At 38.9% G+C, this 21,406-nt stretch overlaps 1 protein-coding gene across 1 annotated transcript in view; it reads right to left on the reverse strand.

The window, feature by feature from the left end:
- Positions 1–21,406, reverse strand: part of UMAD1 (UBAP1-MVB12-associated (UMA) domain containing 1) — a 238,692-nt gene that overhangs the window by 205,626 nt on the left and 11,660 nt on the right. Inside the window, exons 2-4 of the mRNA XM_082693370.1 lie at positions 19,855–19,953; positions 18,899–18,929; positions 11,964–13,031 (exon numbers count right to left, since the gene is read on the reverse strand). Coding sequence (XP_082549496.1) covers positions 11,964–12,410 — 447 coding nt within the window. The 5' untranslated portion in view covers positions 12,411–13,031; positions 18,899–18,929; positions 19,855–19,953. The remainder of the gene's footprint in view (positions 1–11,963; positions 13,032–18,898; positions 18,930–19,854; positions 19,954–21,406) is intronic.

Consider the following 21,406-nt stretch of genomic DNA (forward strand, 5'->3'; position numbering starts at 1 on the left):
AGCGGGTTAAGCCTTTGCCTTTGGCTCAGGTCATGATCTCAGAGTCTTGGGATCAAGCCCCGCATTTGGCTATCTACTCAGCGGGGAGCTTGCTTCCCTTACCCGCTCTGCCTGCTTCTCTGCCTACTTGTGATGTCTCTCTGTCAAGCAAACAAATAAAATCTTTAAAAAAAAAAAATGGTACTGGGAAAACTGGACAGCTGCATGCAAAAAAAAAAAGAAACTGGACCATTTTCTTACACCATACACAAAAATAAGTTCAAAATGGATGAAAGACCTAAATGTGAGACAGAAACCACCAAAATCCTAGAGAAGGGCATGGACAGAAACCTCTTTGACCTCAGCAACAGCAACTTCTTACTAGACAAGTCTCCAGAGGCAGGGGAAACAGAAGCAAAAATGAACTATTGAGACTTCACCAAGATAAAAAGGCTTCTGCAGAGGGAAGGAAATAATAAAAAAAAACTAAAAGGCAGACTATGGAATGGGAGAAGATATGTGCAAAAGACATATCTGATAAAGTATCCAAAAATCTACAAAGAACTTATTAAACTCAAACCCTAAAAACAAATAATCCAGTTAAGAAATAGGCAGAGGGGCGCCTGTGTGGCTCAGTGGGTTAAAGCCGCTGCCTTCGGCTCAGGTCATGATCCCAGGGTTCTGGGTCTGAGCCCTGCATCGGGCTCTCTGCTCAGTAGGGAGCCTGCTTCTCTCTCTTTCTCTCTCCGTCTCTGCCTGCCTCTCTGCCTACTTGTGATCTCTGTCAAAGAAATACTATTATTAAAAAAAAAAAAAAATAGGCAGAAAACATGAATAGACACTTTTCTAAAAATGACATCCAGATACCTAAAAGACACGTGAAAAGATGCTCAACATCCCTCAGCATCGTGGAAATACAAATCAAAACCACAATGAGATACCATCTCAACCCTGTCAGGATGGCTAAAATTAACAACACAAGAAACAAGAGATGTTGGTGAGGATGTGGAGAAAGGGGAACCCTCTTGCATTGTTGGTGGGAGTAAAAAGTGTTATAGCCACTCTGGAGGGCAGTATGAAGGTTCCTCCAAAAGTTAAAAAGAGAACTACCGTATGAAACAGCAACTGCACTACTAGGTATTTACCCAAAGAATATAAAAATACTGATTCAAAGGGATTTGATGTTCATAGCAATACCAAACTATGGAAAGAACCCAAATGACCATTGCCTGATGAATGGATAAAGAAAATGTGGTATAGATATACAAAAGAATATTATTCACCCATTAAAGAATGAAATCTTGCCATTTGCAATGACATGGGTAGAGCTAGAGTATATTATGCTAGCAAAATAAGTTGGTCGGAGAAAAACAAATACCATATGATTTCACTTATATGTGGAATTTAAGAAACAAAACAGATGATCATATGAACATAAGGGAAACAATAAGAGACTCTTAAGAATAGACAAGGGTTGATGGAGGGAGGTGGGTGGGGAATGGGCGAGATGGGTGATGGGCATCACTGTGGGTTGGTTGATGTTCATATAACAAGGAGAGCACTTGTGATGATGAGCACAGGGTACTATATGTTAAGAGATGAACCACTGAATTCTACTCCTGAAACCAGTATTGCATTGTACGTTAACTAACTAGAATCAACAAAAAAATGTGAAGAAAAAAAAAAAAGGGAAGGTAAAATCTTCCCTTATATAAAACCAGGGTTTTTCAAGCTTTTTACTCTTAACATTTGGGGCTGGATAATTCTTCATCATAACCTGGTCCTGGTCCTCTATGGATGGGTGTAATCCCCTAATTCGTGATACATTCCAGTCAGCAGACATCTCAATTTAAAGAGGTTTTGTTTTTTCTTAATTCCCCCCCCTTTTTTTTAATGCAGTAACACATGAAAACCATAGATTTTCTTTTTCCCCTAAAAAAGATGCTAAATAGTGTGGGGAGATACAGAAATTTAGAAGATAAAGCTACTGCCTTTTGAGAGCCTGCAAACAAATTTCACTTATAATTTATATCATTTGGATCTCATTCATTGCCCAAGCACATAATTCAGAGTGAAGTTTTAGTGCTACCCTGACTCTTCTAAAGTACAATGATATATTTTTATGTTTGAGAAAAGCTACAAACATAACTCTACATAACTGCTGCCAAAAACCATTTTAGGTTTTTTTTTTTAAACGATTTTTTGAAGTTAACTCTACCTCTAATGTGGGGCTCAAACTCACACCCCCAGATCCAGATTCACATGCTCTATCTACCAACTGAGCCAGTCAGGTGCCCCCAAATCATATAAGTTTTGCTTTAAATAACAGATTTCTACTAATACGATACTAATTTCTGCCCACTGCATTCAATGTTGCTACTCTGAAATGAAGAAACATCCTGAAAAAGACTCCAGACAATTCTATCAAAAAGCATCTCTTCACATAACAAAAATCTTGGGGCAGATTTAAATAATGCTCTGTGGGAGAATGCTGTTGTAAGGGAGAATGGTGTAAGGTCACAGCTCTTTACCACCCTCTATAGCACAGGGGAAAGCTAGAATGAACAACAACCACTACTATAACAACTACAACAACTACGACTACTACAACTACTACTACTACTACTACTACTAGTACTACTACTACACATTCAATGCAGGTCTTCAAATTGCCCTATCTGCTCACTTAAATATATTTGACACACAACAGGAGCCACACATTCAACTTCCAATAGGAATCACTCCCAAATATGCCTATAAAAGTATGTATCATTTGACTTTCTTTCTTTTTTTTTTTTTAACTTAAAAACAACAGATTTATATTTCATAATTCTGGAAGCTGGAAAGTTTGTGATCAAGGTGCCAGCAGATTCACCATCTGGTGAGAACTCAACGCCTGGTACATACAGGGCTCTTCTCTCTCTACCTCCTTACAAAAAGAAAAGGGTCTTTTGACTTTCAGAACAACTTAATTGTATCATCACAAGTCTTTACTTCCTCTCTAAACAAACAGCAAATTGCTATGGGGTGCCTGGCTGGCTCAGTCTGTACAGCATGTGACTTGTGATCCCAGGGTTATGAGTTCAAGCCCCATGATGGGCCTAGAGCCTATTAAAACACACACACACACACACCCTAAATAAATAAATGAACTGCTAAAAATCGGTCATTTGTTCAATTGCTGACTTTTTTTTTTTTTAAGATTTTATTTATTTGACCAACAGAGATCACAAGTAGGCAGAGAGGCAGACAGAGAGGAGGAAGCAGGCTCCCAGCTGAGCAGAGAGCCTGATGCGGGGCTCCATCCCAGGACCCTGGGATCAGGGCCTGAGCCAAAGGCAGAGGCTTTAACCCACTGAGTCACCCAGGGGCCCCAATTGCTGACTTTTTAATTCATTCCACCAAGAGGCTGTGAAGGCCACATACTGGCCAGGCACACTGCTAGGCCCTAGAGAAACAAAATGAGACAAGGCACTTTCTCCAAATTCAAGGAAGTACCCAGTCTAGTTGCTGCCTCTCAGCCTCTTTCTCTACCAGCTCTCCCATGCCAGTGGGTACAAAGCATGGTGCTGAGTCCTGCGTGAAACCAGCACTATCACAGGCAAGTGGCTAACAATTTACTAAGTCTAGTCAAGCAGTATTGCAATCTGTCTGAAGACTTGATTCAGATGTCTGATGAAACAAGAAAGCTGGCTGTTTTACTTCCTTCCCAATTTGTCATCAAAATGCACGTAAAGAAATATAAGACAAAAACGCAATAGCTCTGTCAACCATGTATCAAAGTCTGACTCAAATTTCCATAAATTACACAAAGGGTAATGACCAAGAAGTACAACTGACCCAGAATTCATTACTATGCTCCCTGCCATATTTTATACCTTTTAAAATTTTATCCAGTGAATGCCCACTTTAACCCAGCCTATATTTCCTTTTGATTGACTGTGTGGAAGGATGAAGAAGAGTATTTGTGGTAATGTCTTAAATATAAATACACCTTTTTTTTTAAATGTATGCCCAAGCCAACAAAAGAATAAAGAAATCCTATACAAGACAGGAAGGACAGGAATCAACAAATCCATAGGCGTATATGCAAGTACTAAAGCTAATGCTTTCCCTGTGGCCATCGCTAATTCCTAATAACTACAAGTCTGGGCTTTAATGACCCATGCTCCACAGGGAGAAAGACAAAGTCTGGGGCTCAAACACCTAGGAAAGTAGGAAACACAAATCTTCTGTGAAGAAACATACCCTCAAACTAAATCTCAAAGAAATCACCAAAAACTTCCAAGATACGTGAATTCATAATCAAAAATTACAATACAAATGAAGAAACAAGTCACAGCAAAGAAAAGTCAACAAAATAAAAAAACCCCAAACATACAGAATGAGACCTATAAAGACTATTGGGTATCAAAACTAGATTATGAACAAATTTACTTTATATTTTGTATTATTTGAAACAATAAAGGGAAACCTAAAACTACAACAAAAGAATATCAATGACAACTACTACGATATGTAAAAAGAACCAAACAAGAGATCTAGAAACAAATAAATAAAAAACAGTACTGAAATTAGATAGAGCAAATGAGTCACTACTGCATAAAGAATTAGTTAACTGAAGATATGAAAGAAATTATCCAGAATTCAACACAGAGAATCAAAACCAATGAATTACAAAACAGAGGTCAAAAGCACATAAAAACCATCCTTCTTACTTTTGAGTTCCAGAAGGAGTTAGATTATAGGAGAGAGGCAGTGTTCAAAGGAATTATGGTTGAAAATGTCCCAGTGCCAATAAACACAATTATCAGATTCATGAAGCACAACGTATCGGCCAGCAAACCAAATGAGAAAAAGCCACATCAGGATGCATTACACAGGAAAACTGTAGGACACCAAAGACAAACTGAGGATCAAGCAGATGAAGAGACATGACAGCTTACAACATAACCACAGTTTTAAGGAAAACAGAGTAAAATATCAAAGTAAAAGAGTAAAATAATATCAAAGTAATTTTGGAGGAAGTAACTGTCCATTTAGCACTCTATTCCACAAAGGGTAAAACTATCTTTTGAGATCAAGGATGAAATAAAGAATTCAGAAAAACACAAAACAATGGGGTTTGTTACCGAAGATTCTCTCTAAAAATAACTCAAAAAGAGGAAAAATAATACCAGAAAAAATGTTGAACTGTAAAAATAAATTATATGAGAATCATAAACATGTGAATAATTCCGAGCAAATAGTAACTGCATAAAGCAATGATAATTTCAAATTTGTGGAGTTACAAGAAATCAAGATAGGACAAAAACTCTAGACAGCAGCATAAAGATAGGAGGGGTGTCTGGGTTGCTCAGGTCCCTTAAAGCGTCCAACTCTTGATTCCAGCTCAGATCATGATCTCCAGGTTGTGAAGTCGAGGTCCAACAGGGGTTCCCCGTGGGCTCAGCACAGAGGCTGCTTGGGTTTCTTTCTCCATCTCCCTCTGCCCCTCCCCCTGCTCTCTCTCTCAAAATAAACAAATAAATGTTTTTTAAAAAATTGGGGAAAAGCTGGGGTGCCTGGGTGGCTCAGTAGGTTAAACATCTGCCTCCGACTTAGGTTATGATCCTTAGGTCCTGGGATCCAGCCCCACGTCTGGGCTCTCTGCTCAGTGGGAAGCCTGCTTCCTCTCCCTGCTGCTTCCCCTGCTTGTACTCTCCCTATCTCTCTGTCAGATAAATAAATAACATCTTTGAAAAAAATTGGGAAAAAGGTAAATGGAGATATAGGTTCTTGTCCTGACACAGAGTAAAATAACTTTAGACTTTAAGTTTAATCCACATGTTAAAGGATGACCACAAAAAGTGTAAAAACAATACACAACATTTAAACTGATACAAAGGAATAAAATGGAATTAAAGAAAAAAATTAAAAAATCAATTCAAAAGAAGGCAAGGGAGGAGAAAAAACAGACAACAAAAAAAGCAAAATAAAATGACTATAGACACAAATCCAAAAATATCAGTAGTCACAACCAATATAAATGGACAAAGGGAAAATTAAACCTCCAGCTTCGTGCGCTGTACAAGGGACACGCCTAAAACAGGAGAACACAGAAAAGTTGAAAGGTATCAAGCCAACACAGAGCCAAATAGGAGCACCACACGGTATGAATATCAAATAAGGTTTTTGGAGAAAATATAACAATGGCAAAATGCTGGTGATCTGTTGAACACCAGTGCCCACACCTTTGGGCATGCCTGTCATAATGGACACCTCCTGGCTAAGGCAGTGCCTTGTGAAGAAGGGAACCACTGGAGCCCACAGGCTGCTATCAGCCTGTTCTGCCCTGAAGCTCAGACCTTCCAAGTTAGCTCTCTGATAAGCCACTCAAGAGAGAAAGTAATAAGTATCCAAGCCCCTGGGTCTTGTCTCCCCTCAGTGAAGCACAGGATGGAAAAAAGATACAACAAACAAATTCTAACCAGCAGTAGCTGACAAAATTAACATCAAGCTGAAATGCATGATTTGAAACACTCACTACTTCATGTCATCATTTTATTTCACAACCCTTATCCTTCAGTGTCAAATAACAAGTCCTTAAAAATACATCACACAAGTCATCAGAATCAAGGAAAAACTGCCAATGCCACTCTAAGATATCTGACACAATTATCTCAATTACTGAAACATTAATTAGACAAAAGGTAGACAAAAAAGTTGAATGCTGCAATTAACAAGTTTGATCCAACAACTGGAAAATTCAATTTTTTTTCCTGAGCACACATTAAATATTTACAAAACATGTCCTCGATAAGTCTTAAAGCAAATCTTATATATGTCCAAAGAATTAGCATCAGATAGAACACACCATCTAATTATAATGCAATTATGTTAGAAATTAACAACACAACAAAATTTAATAAATAAAACCTCTACATTTGGAAACAAAAACAACCCATGAATCAGAAAAGAAATATTTTGGAAACTAGAAAATATTTAGAAATTGATGACAACCATCTACTTAAAAAACTTGTGGGAGATTCCTAAAGCAATAGGTACAGACCCAGAGTGTTTTACACATGAAACTGTTTATTCAGTTAATAAACAGGTAATTCCAGCTTCACAGAAAACCCTGGAGAATAGAGGAAACTCTATAACTCATTTCATGAGACCAATAATAATACCAGAATCAGACAAGGACTACATAAGAAAGAAAAACTACAAATAAATCTCACTCATGAACATGACTGCAAAAATCCTAAACAAAATAATAGCAAGCCGGGACGCCTGGGTGGCTCAGTTGGTTAAGCAGCTGCCTTCGGCTCAGGTCATGATCCTAGCGTCCTGGGATCGAGTCCTACATCGGGCTCCTTGCCGAGCAAGGAGCCTGCTTCTCCCTCTGCCTCTGCCAGCCATTCTGTCTGCCTGTGCTTGCTCTCTCTCCCCCCCCTCTCTCTGATAAATAAATAAAATCTTAAAAAAAAAAAAATAGCAAGCCAAATCCAGGAATATGTAATAAAAAGAAAATATAGCCAACTTGTGTTTCCTCGAGGAATGCAAGTGTGGGTCAAAACTGGAAAACATATTCATTTCAATCATCTCAATTAAGACCAAAAAAATGTCTTTGATCAAATATCCATAACCACTCAATCAAAACTATTATCAAAGTAGGAACACAAGGTAAAGTCTTTAACTTAATAAGGAGAACAAGTTGTGAGGGTCTTCTAGGAAGGCTCCTTAAAGGGAGATAAGTCTCTTTTGCCTGCCCACTTCTCTGCTGCCTGGCATGGACACTAAATGGCTGGTGCTCAGCACCTATCCTGGCCTATGAGGTGACCTTAAGGATGATGCCAGACTTAGAATCAGAGAAGAGAAGGACAAAAAGAACCTGGGTCCCTGATGACTTAGAGACACTACACACAGCTGCACACTGAGCTGCATGCCTCTGTACTTTTTTAACATGTGAAACTAAGACTTTGTGTATTTAAGACACTTTTACTTATGCAGTCAAACACCATCTTAACTGAAATACTATTTTTTATTCAAATGGTACTAGAAGCTCTAAATTGGGCAAAAAAAAATAATACCAATAATAATATGTAAAAATGGCTAAGAAACAAATCTGTAATTATTCACACATGTCTAGAAAACCTAAAAGAATCCTATAGAAAATTACTAGAAATAAGTTTAGCAGGATGGCCGGAAAAAAAGGTGAAATGCACTCTGTGTACAAGCAAGAATCAGTTAAAAATCTTTAACTTAAAAAAGACACTGTTTATACCAGCAACAACAACAAGGTAGCTAGGAAAAAATCTAATCTAAAAGTCAAAACTTTTGTATAGAAAATTATGAAACATTTTGGACGGATGTTAAGACCAAAAGAGGCCAAAAAGAGTAAGAGTAGTTGTTAAGACGTTACTGCTGAAATCAATCCAAAGATTCGATTCAATTGTAATCAAATCTCAACAAAGTTTTTTAAGGAACTTACCAACCTAAATTTATACACAGTCACAAGAATCAGAAAGTTATTCCTGAAGAACATAGCAAGAGAGAGAAGCTTGTACCCCAGAAGTCAAAAATTATCATAAAGCCACAGTACTGAAGTGTGTGGTCTTGGTGCAGGGACAGACAGATCAATGGAACAGAACTGGAGCCCGGGAACAGACTCACACACATATATGTAAACCTAGGTGATGCCGAAGGTTGGTTGCAAATGGTAATGTAGTCAACAAATGATTCTGGGACAAGTACAATGAAAATAAAACAAAAGAAATTGGATACCTACCTGACAACGTGCATATAAACTCAATTCTAAATGATGGAGTATTTTTAAATATGAAAGGCAAAACTATTATTTTAAATATATAATGTCTTTAAGAGCTTGTTTTAAGAAAAGATTCTTATAGCAGATTTTTAAATTGACCTTTTCAACTATATTACACAAAAGGGAAAAACATTTTTTTTTAAAATTTTTATTTGACAGATCACAAGTAGGCAGAGAGGCAGGCAGAGAGAGAGGAGAAAGCAGGCTCCCCGCTGAGTGGAGAGCCTGATGTGGGGCTCGATCTCAGGACCCTGAGATCATGACCTGAGCCGAAGGCAGAGGCTTTAACCCACTGAGCTACCCAAGTGCCCCGGGAAAAACATTTTTTTTTCTTTTTTTTTTTAGATTATTTATTTATTTATTTGACAGACAGAGACCACAAGCAGGCAGAGAGGCAGGCAGAGAGAGAAGGGGGAAGCAGGCTTCTTGCTGAGCAGAGAGCCCGATGTGGAGCTCGATCCCAGGATCCTGAGATCATGACCCGAGCTGAAGGCAGAGGCTTAACCCACTGAGCCACCCTGGCGCCCCTTAACCATATTAAAAGAGCTCCTTCCAATGAAAAAAAGGAAGAAAAGACAGGGGGCAAAAAACCCATGACAAACACAACTGGCCAATAAATATTTGAAAAGTTGTTCAATCTTTCAGTAATCAGGGAAAGCAAATTAAGACCACAACATGAAAACTTTTTACATCCATCAGGGGGTAAAAAAACTTTAATAAGAGTTTCCAAAAATGTGAATCAACTGAAATTCTCCTATACCTCTGATAAAAAAGTAAGTCAGTACAACTACTTTGAGTACAATACTTGTTGACCTTTGAAAAACATGGGGGTTGGGGTGTGCACACTGCCCACCCACCATGGTTGAAAATCCAAATATAATTCTCCACTTCCCAAAAATTTTAACTACTAATAACCTACTATTAACAACAAGCCATCCCAGAAGCCATCAACAGTCGATTAACGTGTATTTTGTATGTTATACATATTATATGTTTTATTTGTACAATACATAAGCCAGAAAAAAGGAAAATATTAAGAAAGTCATGAGAAAATACATTTACAGTACTGTGCTATATTTTTTGAAAAAATCTGCACAGTAGTAGACCCATGAAGTTTAAACCTATGTTGTTCAAAGATCAACTGTACTTGGTTTTACTAGTAAAGCAGAAGAGGCACAACCTATGTTCCAGCAATTCTACTGATATCCCTTTGCACAACTGCACCAACTAACAGGTACAAGAACATTCACAGCATCCGTGTTTGCAGTACAAAAGAACAGTAAACAATTTATATGTTAGTCAATAACTCAGCAAAACAACAGAGTGAAAAGAATGAACTCCACCCACATATGCCAACATGGATTAATCTCAAAAGCAAAAGTCAGAGGATATATATGGTATGATTCCGTTTACACAACGGCCAAAACCAGCACAATTAAACATACCATTTAAGAATGCCTCCATGTGTGATTAGACTATATAGAAAAGCTTAGAGTGCTTAACAAAAATGTCAAGATAGTGTTTATTTGTGGCTCCTCCAGAGAGGAAGATTAACTGAGTTAGTGCAAACTACTAACTGGCTAAATTCCATTTCTTAAACTGAATGAGGCCCTTGCGAGTTCATTTAATTTCTCTAGAAATAATACATATTAGCTCTATATACTCTTCTCTCTTGACTATGTATTACATAATACATTTTAAATGACACAAAAAATATCCAAAACGCTGTTTTAAAATATCTTGTTCATCTTTACGGTTTTTTTTTTTAAAGGCAACTGGTATGTAAAAGTAGTTTTTAAAATATAATAAAATAATGACATTAGCATCTGATACCTGATACTTTAAAGGCCGAGGTTAAAGATATTCATGCACCCTACCCTTTATAATGCACATCAACTTGTCTTCCAAAGCAACCCTGAAGTGCAAAAAACGTGAACGTTTTGCGCAAAAATATAGACTTTATTGACTTGCACCAGTACAACCATTCTTGTATACGCCAAACGACATGCACTCTTCATCTGCTAATGAAATCCTCTAAATTTGTTTTCGTGACAGCGATATTAAAAGACAAATATATTCAGTTAAATAACACTGAGGGAGGCTATCATTTAATTATGGAACATCAGATTTCTATCTTAAATTGCAGCCTGAAGCGTCAAAAAGAATCATCTTTGCTTAAGGCAACTATGAGATAAAACTGGGACACTCAAGCTAAAACCCGAATTTGAGCGGTGATAACTCTGGGGCTTTAGGCAAATTCACGGACGCAGTTTCCAAATAAAAAGTTGTTTTTCCGATTTCTGCAGCAGTTGGCAAGGAATTTCTATGACCGCTCATTCCATAATATCCCTGGCAAGTCAGTACCAGTCCCAGCAGACGAAGTCCCCAAATGCACAACCACTGAGTCCCGACCGATTCAAAAATCCACGCCCCCAGCCTAAATCTCCCTTGAAACAGGTGGTCTTCCATGCCTCCCTCGTCCCGGGGTGCGGGGAGCAATGAGGGAAAGTTCTGGGAAGTTAAGACGAGTCCGTGAATCACATGGGCAAAACTCTGCTGGGATCTTACAAAACATTCATGTCATCGAACCCCCTCGTTTTTTGAAAGGCAAAGTAAGTCTCAGGGAGAAGCGCCCCTGCTCAGGATCTAACAGCTACTTAAATTCGTCCCTCACCTAGCTCAGTGATCCTTCCCCCTACCCATTCCCCAAAGCTTCAATTCGTCGCTAACACGGAGGAGGTGAGAGAACTCCCACCTCCTTAGCTTGGCCAGGTTGTGAGGGCTAGAAAGGGTCTTAGAGATCATCGGATCAACCCTTCTAACAGGTGTGAAAACAGAACAGTAAGTGACGCAGGTTGAGCGGTTAAATCACCGACCCTCTGACACCGAGCGGCAGGACCCTGACAAGGGCAATGAAAGATCATTGGCGACCCCACTTCCCGTCTCCAGGACGGCGAGTGTCAAAAACACCCGACACCTCGACTGCAACACAAATCCCGCGCTTGCCACGCAGAACCGAGAAGCCGGTTGGTGGGGAAACTCCAACCGCGGGTGCGCAGCACCGATAATGCCGCGACAGGGCAAGAACCGAGTCCCGCCTCTTTCTTCCGCATGCGTCGATGGGGAGAAAGGGAAACAGTAAGGCTGCGGCGCCTCCCGCGAGAAGGGGTACCTTGAGGCTCGCGCCGCAGTCCCTCGCCGCTACAGCACAGGTGCCCAATACCCTGCTTCCGGGATCCAGTCGGGCGGGGAGGCCCGGAGGTCGCTGGAGGCAGCCACCGCCCCGCCCGATCCAAGCCCCGCCTCCCTTGCTCACTCTGCGGAGGACGTGGGCAACTTCCGGGACGCCATGCGTCACTAAGCAGCCGATCCCCACTTCCGGAAGCAGCCCTCCCTGCTCTGTCCATTTCTGGGACTGCGCGATTTCGATCGAGATTTCCGAGCTTTTGATTGGTGGAGTGAGAGAGCGGGTCTTCGCTGATTGGTGCCGGCATCTTCTGCCCCATAGACGCCGTGGGACGCAGGATTTCGGTCGTCTGTTTCCTGCCGGCCGCGGGTGTCGCACCGCGACCATGGTGGATGTCATGGAGTTGCCCAGGTCGCGCGTCAACGCCAGCATGCTAGCTCAGTTCATCGACCGGCCGGTCTGCTTCGTAGGAAGGCTGGAAAAGGTGCGCGCCGTGGCTGCCCTGGGCCCCCTGCTTTGGAGCCGGGTGGAGGGACCCCGTGACCGCCAGGGCCGTAGCCTCAGGGTGGAAAGGTGGGGTGGAGGAGGACAGGCCTTAGAGCAACACTGCGCTCCCAAATGCTTCGTTTTACGCGCATGGACGTTCTGCGCACTTTTTAGCCCCTGCAGCCCATTTTGGCGCCACTTTTATGGCGCGGAATCGTGACGTTTTCAAATTTGCTCGGTTCTAAATTCTAACGTCCTCCCCTCTGGTTTCTTCTGGTTTCTTTTTGTATTTACAAAGAAAATTGTAGACCTGACTCACACATTTACCTCCTGATTTTTTCGCTTAGCCAGACTTGGCAACTGCTCTGGTTTTCTAGTTTCTTTCTAATGGAATTTTCTTTTCTCAAACTTCGCTTTCTTGTTGGTCACTTCGTCATAAACATTCTTCAGTTGTCCCTTCCAGATTCCATAGCAGTCTGTGTTCTCATCCTAGTGTTAAGAGTGCAGCGTCTGCATCCTACTGATGAGAAGCAGCCCCAAAGTTTCGGAGTCAGTGAACCGGGAAAGCTGAGGGGGAAAAAAAACAAAAAACTATTGTAAAGCCTTAGTAGTTCATTTCAGCCACTCGTCCTCTTCGTTCTATAGGTGTTACTTGACTTCAGAGTAGGCAGACTGGGTAGGAGTGGAGTCTGGTTAACTGCTCAAGGCCACAGCAAGTAGCAAAGCTGACTTTCATCCAGACCTGAATGCAGTCTTTACAGATCAGTAGTAGAGCCCAAATCTTCTGGCAACCAGTTCTGTTAACTACATCATGCTTATTATTCATTTTTTTAAAAAAACTCTCTACCCCCAAGGTAGGGCTCAAACTCACAACCCTGAGGTCAAGAGTGGTACCCTCCAGCACTGAGCCACACAGGTCTGTCCCCATCAAACTTAATTTTTAAAACAGACTCTCTGGTGGAATACCTACTATTTAAATCATGAGTGCTAGTAGATCTCACTTTTAGACATTATGAACCCCCTTTAATTTGTTGTTAGGGCAGGGCTGCCAGATTACTAAATAAAAATACAGGACATATTTGTACTAAAAAGTACTGTTTATCTGAAATTCAACTTTAACTAGGTGGTGTTTGACCAGTTGCGGTTAACACAAGATTATAATCTGAACCAAATTGTTCAAAAACAAATTGCTTTGTGTGCATTGACTAAGTATTTTTGGGTCAATCTCATTTTCAAACTTACAATATTTTTATTTTAATGAGATTTTAAAGTTTGTTTTGTTTATGTTTTTGGTTTTTTTAATCCTGTGTTTCTTTTTTAGATTCATCCCACTGGAAAAATGTTTATTCTTTCAGATGGAGAAGGAAAAAATGGAACTATTGAGTTGATGGAGCCCGTATGTTCAAGTATTAATTCTAAGACTCTTTTTTTTTTTTTCTTTTAAGATTTTATTTATTTGTCAGAGAGAGGGAGAGCAAGAAAGAGAGCACAGGCAGGCAGAGGCAGAGGGAGAAGCAGGCTCCCTGCTGAGCAAGGAGCCCGATGTGGGACTCGATCCCAGAACGCTGGGATCATGACCTGAGCCGAAGGCAGCTGCTTAACCAACTGAGCCACCCAGGCATCCCTAATTCTAAGACTCTTGTAGTTAATTCATCTTGCTGATGTTTCTGATTCTTGGAGTGATATAAAGGACCACCTCATAAAACTTACCTGCTCAAAAAATTAAACTTTTGTCCTCTTCTTACATTATATATCCCTTTACATTTCTAACCAATGATTCTTTGGGCTCCCTGATTTTTTTTTTTTTTTAAGATTTTATTTATTTATTTGACAGAGAGAGACACAGTGAGAGGGGGAATACAAGCAGGGGAAGTGAGAGAGGGAGATGTGGGACTTGATCCCAGGGCTCTGGGGTCATGACCTGAGCTGAAGACAGCCGCTTAATGACTAAGCCACCCAGGCGCCCCTTGGGCTCCATGATTTTTTAAAACATCCCTTAACTGGGTAACATTTCCTATTCCTATAAAAGACCAAAAAAATCACATTTAAAAAAAAACCTTTTAAGTCATTTTTTCTTTCAAGAGCTTGACATTTTAAAAATTCTGTTTTGTTTTTGTTTAAGTGTACTTTTAGTTATCACTTGTTTTTACATTTATTGTACTCCAAAAATTTTTTTTTTAAATGAAGATAAATCCATGTGTTGTTTGGGTAATATATACAGAATACACTGCACAAGATAAGAAAGTAGAAAGTTCCTTTCAATGGGTCTTTTTAAATAAATTACTCTTGTAGAAATCCTAGACATTCTCATTATCCTTAAGTGATTTTGTCTTCAACTTAAACATTTAACTGGATCTTTGGACCTGAAGGTACTGCTAAAGGTAATAGGACTTGACATGCTGACATTAAGTACTCAAACATTTTTAACAACTTACAGTTCAGTTTTTGCATTGGTAAATTTTAAGCTGATTTTGTTACATGAAAGATTAGTAAACTGTAACAATTTTCCAAGTTACCAACTAGAAATATGACAACACCAATTTGACAATTTGTCCTTTGTGTTAGCTTGATGAAGAAATCTCTGGAATTGTGGAAGTAGTTGGAAAAGTAACAGCAAAGGCAACCATTATGTGTGCATCATATGTCCAGTTTAAAGAAGATAACCATCCTTTTGGTAAATAAAGCATTCTGTATTAAGTACTTTCATGTAATTAGGAGGAAAACAGTTTTCTTAACTTGAGATGTCTTGGTCTTGAATCTCAGTCCTGCCATTTTTCAGTTACTATAGAATTTTCTGATCCCAAAGGAAAATGGGAGAACATTTTGGCCCCCTTTTAAGTAATGCTTGTATATGCAGGAAACTAATTAAAGAGTATTTATGGGAAGAGAAACTTAAAACTTGGCAAACAGAAATAATGTTAATAGATTATTTTGTTTTATCATATGTATCAAAAGCATCAAATAATGCCTAACACCTAAAACCAGGCAAGAATTTGCCTGTACAATGGATATCAAAATGAATAGTTGCCTATTGCCCATGTCTTTTATTTTTTAGAGCCACAGGTAAATAGCTGTGATGATCCCTATCTATTTTAGAAGATAGATTGTGAAAATAAGTTGATCTCTATAAAAGAGAAAGAGGTAGAAAGCTTTTAGATAATAAATGATGCTACATCTTTCCATTATAGATTAAATGTTTGATAATTTTTTTTTTTTTCCCCCAGATCTTGGACTTTACAATGAAGCTGTGAAAATTACTCATGAGTTCCCTCAGTTTTTTCCTTTGGGGGTGGTGCAATATGATTGATCTTGATAAACACATTGAAGACTGTTACAGGAAGCCCCCTGATAGTTGAGGGGAATATTTCTGTGATTTTTAATATTTAACTTGTTCTCTTTTTAATTTCATTTACCTAACCTTATTAGATATTGCAGTATCCCACTTTTGATGTAACCTGTCTATATACTGCAGGTTAATTCCTCATAAAGAATCACTTCTCCAGTGTACGGTCAGACCAGATATTAGAACAAAGCAGTTGCCTTGAGTTTAGTTTTGTGTTTTATTAATAAAAACTGAAACAGACATACTGTTGATCATTTCATTCTTATTCTTTTAGTCATGTATTCAAACACAAACTTGGAATTTTCATAGTGTAAGGTCAGACAGAACTTAAACCTACCAAATGAAATCCTGGGCCACATGTGTGAAGAATTTACTTGCTACCTCATAAACTACACTATGTTAATTATTTCCTTGACACTGAAAAAAAGTGATTTTAATTTATTAAAAGAGCAAACAGAATCCTTTATCTTTTATAATTTGTGAGAACCTATATAGAATTCTCCAGAGAATCAGAACCAAAAGAACCATATATATCAGAACTATATATATGAGATTTTGTTACAGGAATTGACTTATGTGGTAATGAAAGCCAAGGAGTCCCAAGGTCTGAGAATCAGGGGAGTTGATGTAACTTGCAGTCCAAGGTTGAAAACCTGAATAGTGGGAGGCCACTGATTTAAATCCCAGAATCTGAAGGCCCAAGAACCAGGAGCTCCAGTGTCAGGACTGGAGGAGGTGGACATCCCAGATCTGGCAGAGCAAATTTGCTCTTCCTCCACATTTTTTGTTCTATTTGGGCTATGAACATATTGGATGATACCCACCTATTTGGTAAGGGCCTCCTGATTCAGATCCTAATCTCTTCTGGAAATGCCCTCACAGACACAGCAAGAAATAATGTTTTACTGGCTATCTGGGTTTCCCTTAGCTAAGTTGACATATAAAATTATCACAGTACCTCTTTCTCAGGATTTTGAAACCACATTTACTAATGCCAAATAAGGGATATCTAATCATTAGAACAGTTGACGAAATCATTTGATCTTTTTTCTTCCTTTCAACTGTCATTCTTAGTATGAAATTCCTGTTTATTTGTACTTCATACCACTAAGTAACACTGGGGATGGGCCAGGTTGGGATGTGGCAATTATAAAATAGAGAGTAAAGCAGAATAATTGGTAACTTATATGGCCAGTCAGCTTTTATGGCTTGACTTAATTTCTTCAGTTAGGAAATTAACTAATTCTAAATTTAGATTATAAATTTTACCAAAGATATTTATTTTATGGACACTTGGCTGGTTCAGTTGCTAGAGCGTGCAACTCTTGATCTTGGGGCTATAAGTTCAAGCCCCGTGTTGGATGTACAAAATTTGAAATTGATAGTATCTTCAATTTCAACTTTTATCCCAAAATAGTCTCCAAATTACTTAAGGAACATTGCCATAGCCACGTAAAGTAAAACATGGGAAGTATAGACCGTTATAGCTGAAATTTAGGTTTAGGAGGAACAGCAGCCAGTCTCAATAACTTGTCTTGAATGCCAGAGGAAGAGTCCGTCCTCACTTGTGTTAACCTCTGACGACTCTGTGCTATGAAAATGTTTAAGGTGTCCTGCTTAAAACCTTACCTTGAACTACTGTGTTTAATAAATTGCACTCAATGAATAGGATATCTTACTTTCCATCAAGTGAGTCATTTCTACTAATTATTTATGGTGCCATATCTCCAGTCCCAGCCTCACTTCTGAGCTGCTCAACATCTGCTCCTGGATATCCTACCAGCACTTTAGTTTCAGCAAGTATAGCTTGAATGTGTGCAAACTCTCATGTGTTCCTTGATTTGGTAATATTTAATCAGGATAAATTCACGTATATGATTAATATATTTCAACTGTACAATTCAGTGGCTTTTAGGTATTCAGAGTTGTATACCATCTCTATAATCAATTTTAGAACATATTCATCACCCCGAAAAGAAACCCTGTACTTTTTACTTATCATGGCCTAATCCCTCCACCGCCACAACCACCCCCTAACCACAAGAAACCACTTACCTTCTGTCTACAGATTTGCCTATTCTGGACATTTTGGAGAAATAGAATTATATGTGATCTTTTGTGACTGACTTCTTTCACTTAGCATGTTTTCAAGGTTCATCTATTTATAGCAAAAATCAGTGCTTCATCAACATTTTTATGGCCAAATATTCCACTGTATGGATATATCATTTTTTATCCATTCATCATTTGGAAATTTGGGTGGTTTCCACCATTTGGATACAATGAATTATGCTATTATGAGCATTCATGTGTAAGTTTTTGTGTGTACATATTTTTTATTTCTCTTGGATATATACCTGTAAGTGGGACTGCTGCACCAAATGGTAAATATGCTTAAGTTTTTGAGGCACTGCCAAACGTTTTCGAAGTGGCTGTACCATCTTACATTCCTAGCAGCAGTGTTTAAGGATTCTAATTTCTCCACATCCTCACCAACACTTATTATAATACGACTTTTGGATTATGCCATCCCACTTAGGTGTGAAGTGGTACCTCATTGTGGTTCTGATTTGGTCTTTTTCTTTTAAAGCTACCATAAGCCATCCCATTGCCCAGAAAAGCTTGAGTATCTCCAGTCCTTTTTGTTGCACTGCATCTGCAGGTTCAGACAGTTGTCATCTCTCACTTGAACTATTACAACAGTCTTAACTGTAAATGGCCTTCCAGTTTCTAGGCTCCTGGGTTTCCTAGCCAATACAGCTGCATTTAACATCAGTTCTAACCATCACACTATAAACTTAACAAAAAAAGATGAGTTTGGGCAGTGGTAAACTTCCGGGAAGGTGACAGTGGGGAAATCTGGCCAATGCTACCTTAAGGAAGCGATCAAGGTTAACATCAGCAGTGACAACAGGCAGAGATCATGTGCCCTTTAATATGATAAGAAAGGTACTTCACCATTCTGGTATTTTTTCACAAACACCACCAACTAATCATGAGAAAATACCAGACCCAAATTGAAGAACATTCTAAAAACTGAGCACTCCTCTAAACTGTCAATATCATGAAAAACAAGAAAAGAGAAACTCACAGAGCAGAGAAGACTAAGCCTGGATTGGGTCCTGGAACAGAAAAAGACAAAGGAAAACGGATTAAATCTGAGTAAAGGCTAGCGTTAACAGTAATATACCAAGGTTGGTTTCTTAGTTTTGACAAACGTACCATGATAATGTAAGGGACCATAAAGGGACACACACTCTGGGGGAGGAGATACAAAAGAACTCTATCATCTCACAACTTTTCTGTAAATCTAAAATTTCTCCACATTTATAAAGGTATTAAAAAAATGAACCTCCTCAGGTTCCCCACTGACTATATGAGGTCCACATTTCCAGTTAGTAGTTACCCTTCACAGTCTGACCACATCTCACCTCAGACCAAATCCTTCTTTCCCCCTTGAAACTATTATCCATCCAGTACTGATCTGCTGTTACTGGAACACATTAGACCCTCTAAGTTCTGGGTGCCACTGAACTTGCTTTTGCTCTGACTGGAATGTTTGGAAAGGAAAACATTCTCTAAGCTTCCCGAACAGGCAAGCAGAATTTGTTACTTTATATTATATTCCTTTCTTTATACCTCTTATCACACTTGCTCATAACCTTTTTAATTTTCAAATAAACATTGTCTATATAAATATATAAATTACATTTGATTAGTTTATATAGTATAAATACATATTTTATATGTATACACACACACACACACACACACACATATACAGAACCCCTCCCTCCCCGCCTTATCCATGGGGACTAGGTTCCAAGACCTCCAGTGGAGATGCCTCAGATAGTACCAAACCCTAAGTATATTGTTTTTTCCTATACATACATACACACCTACCTATGATAAAGTTTAATTTATAAAGTAGGCTTGTTAAGAGTTTAGCAATAACTAATAATAAATTAGAACAATTATAACCATACACTGTAATGAAAGTTACATGAATATGTTCTCTCTCAAAATATCTTACTGTACTGTACTCACCCTTCTTGTGATGAGGTGAGATGATAAAATGCCTATGTGGTGAGATGAAAGGAGGTGAATAACGTAGGCATTGTGATACAGCCTTGAGCTACTATTGACCTGAGGATATATGAAAAGGAGAATCATCTGCTTCTGGCCCATAGGTGACAAACTATAGAAAACGAAGTAGATAAGGGGCGACTACTGCTTATAGAGTTAAACACCTCAAAAATCAAAAAGTAGAGCTTCAGTGTCTCTCCAAAGACACTGCTATGGATTTGTAAGTAACTTTCTAGAACTTTGACTATATAAATATCTACAGGACCTCAACTATACTATTCTGCAACATGTATTTCTCCTTTAATATGTCTTGGCAATTGACATATAGAACTATCTCTTCCTTTTTAATGGTTGTAAAATATCCATTGTGCCAAGTGCTTATTTAACCAGTCCTCTAACTAGTCTTCTCCACTAAGGAGAGGTGTTTATAGTGAAAAACCTGTAGCTAAAAAACCCACCTTACTGGTATCTCTCAATGCCTAATGCAGCATATGAATAAATTAGTCCATCCAGCCTGGTTTGAGAAGCAAGGAGGCCAAGGAGAGAGCTAATGAAAACCTAAATCGTAATAGGTGGTGACAAAGAACAGGAGGCAAGAGGTTCAGAATATATTATAATGGATTCCACAGGACTCAGTGATGAAGTTAGGAACTGAACAGAGTAAGAGGCAAGAATAAGGTCAGTTGGCAAGGAAGCAAAAAATTCACTCCAATAAAAATTTAAATAGCTGATATAGGCCCTTTCAGTGAAGATGTCCAGAAGGTATTTGGAAATGTAGGATCAGGCAGATTTAAGAGACAACCTGCCTAAAATATTTAAAGTAGAGTTTAAGAGATCTTCCCATCCCTTATTTGTGATTTCAAAATCTAAAATGGTTTGAAACCCAACAGCTTTTCCCTAAATTTGGGACAAAACTCATTTGGCAACAAAACCAGTAAGAATTGTAATGAAGCTTCTTGTAGTCTTTATCTCACTTACTGTATATACTCATAAGCTTCACTGCAGAAATACTAGTGTGTTTGATTAGAGGGTGCTGCCCTCTGAGAAGGATGTTACATAACATCTATGGCAGATGCATCCTATGAGTTTTTCTAAAATCCCCACATTCTGAATTCTGAAGCACATCTGGCCCCAAGAGTTTCAGGTAAGGGACTGTTCCTAAATCAAAGGACAGCATACAAAGTAAGAAAACCATGTAACTAATGACACAAGGGAACTGGGCACTATGCAACAGCAGCAGGAGAATGACTGAGTCAGGAGAAGGACCCCAACGATGCCTGACACTTAGTAAGCACTCAAATATTTACTCACTGAGAGAGTAACATGAAAGGCAAGCCAGAAGAGTCTCAAAGAGTGTTCAAAGTTCAATGAACAAGTGAAGATAAGGATTAAAGATAAAATATTGAGGGGCCCCTGGGTGGCTCGGTCAGTTGAACGCTCAACTCTTGGTTTCTGCTCGGGTCTTGATCTCTGGGTTGTGTGGTGGAGCCCCGTGAGCTCCCTCTCTCTCAGA

The sequence above is a fragment of the Mustela nivalis genome (genome assembly GCF_964662115.1).
Source record: "Mustela nivalis genome assembly, chromosome: 12".
Classification (NCBI taxonomy): domain Eukaryota; kingdom Metazoa; phylum Chordata; class Mammalia; order Carnivora; family Mustelidae; genus Mustela; species Mustela nivalis.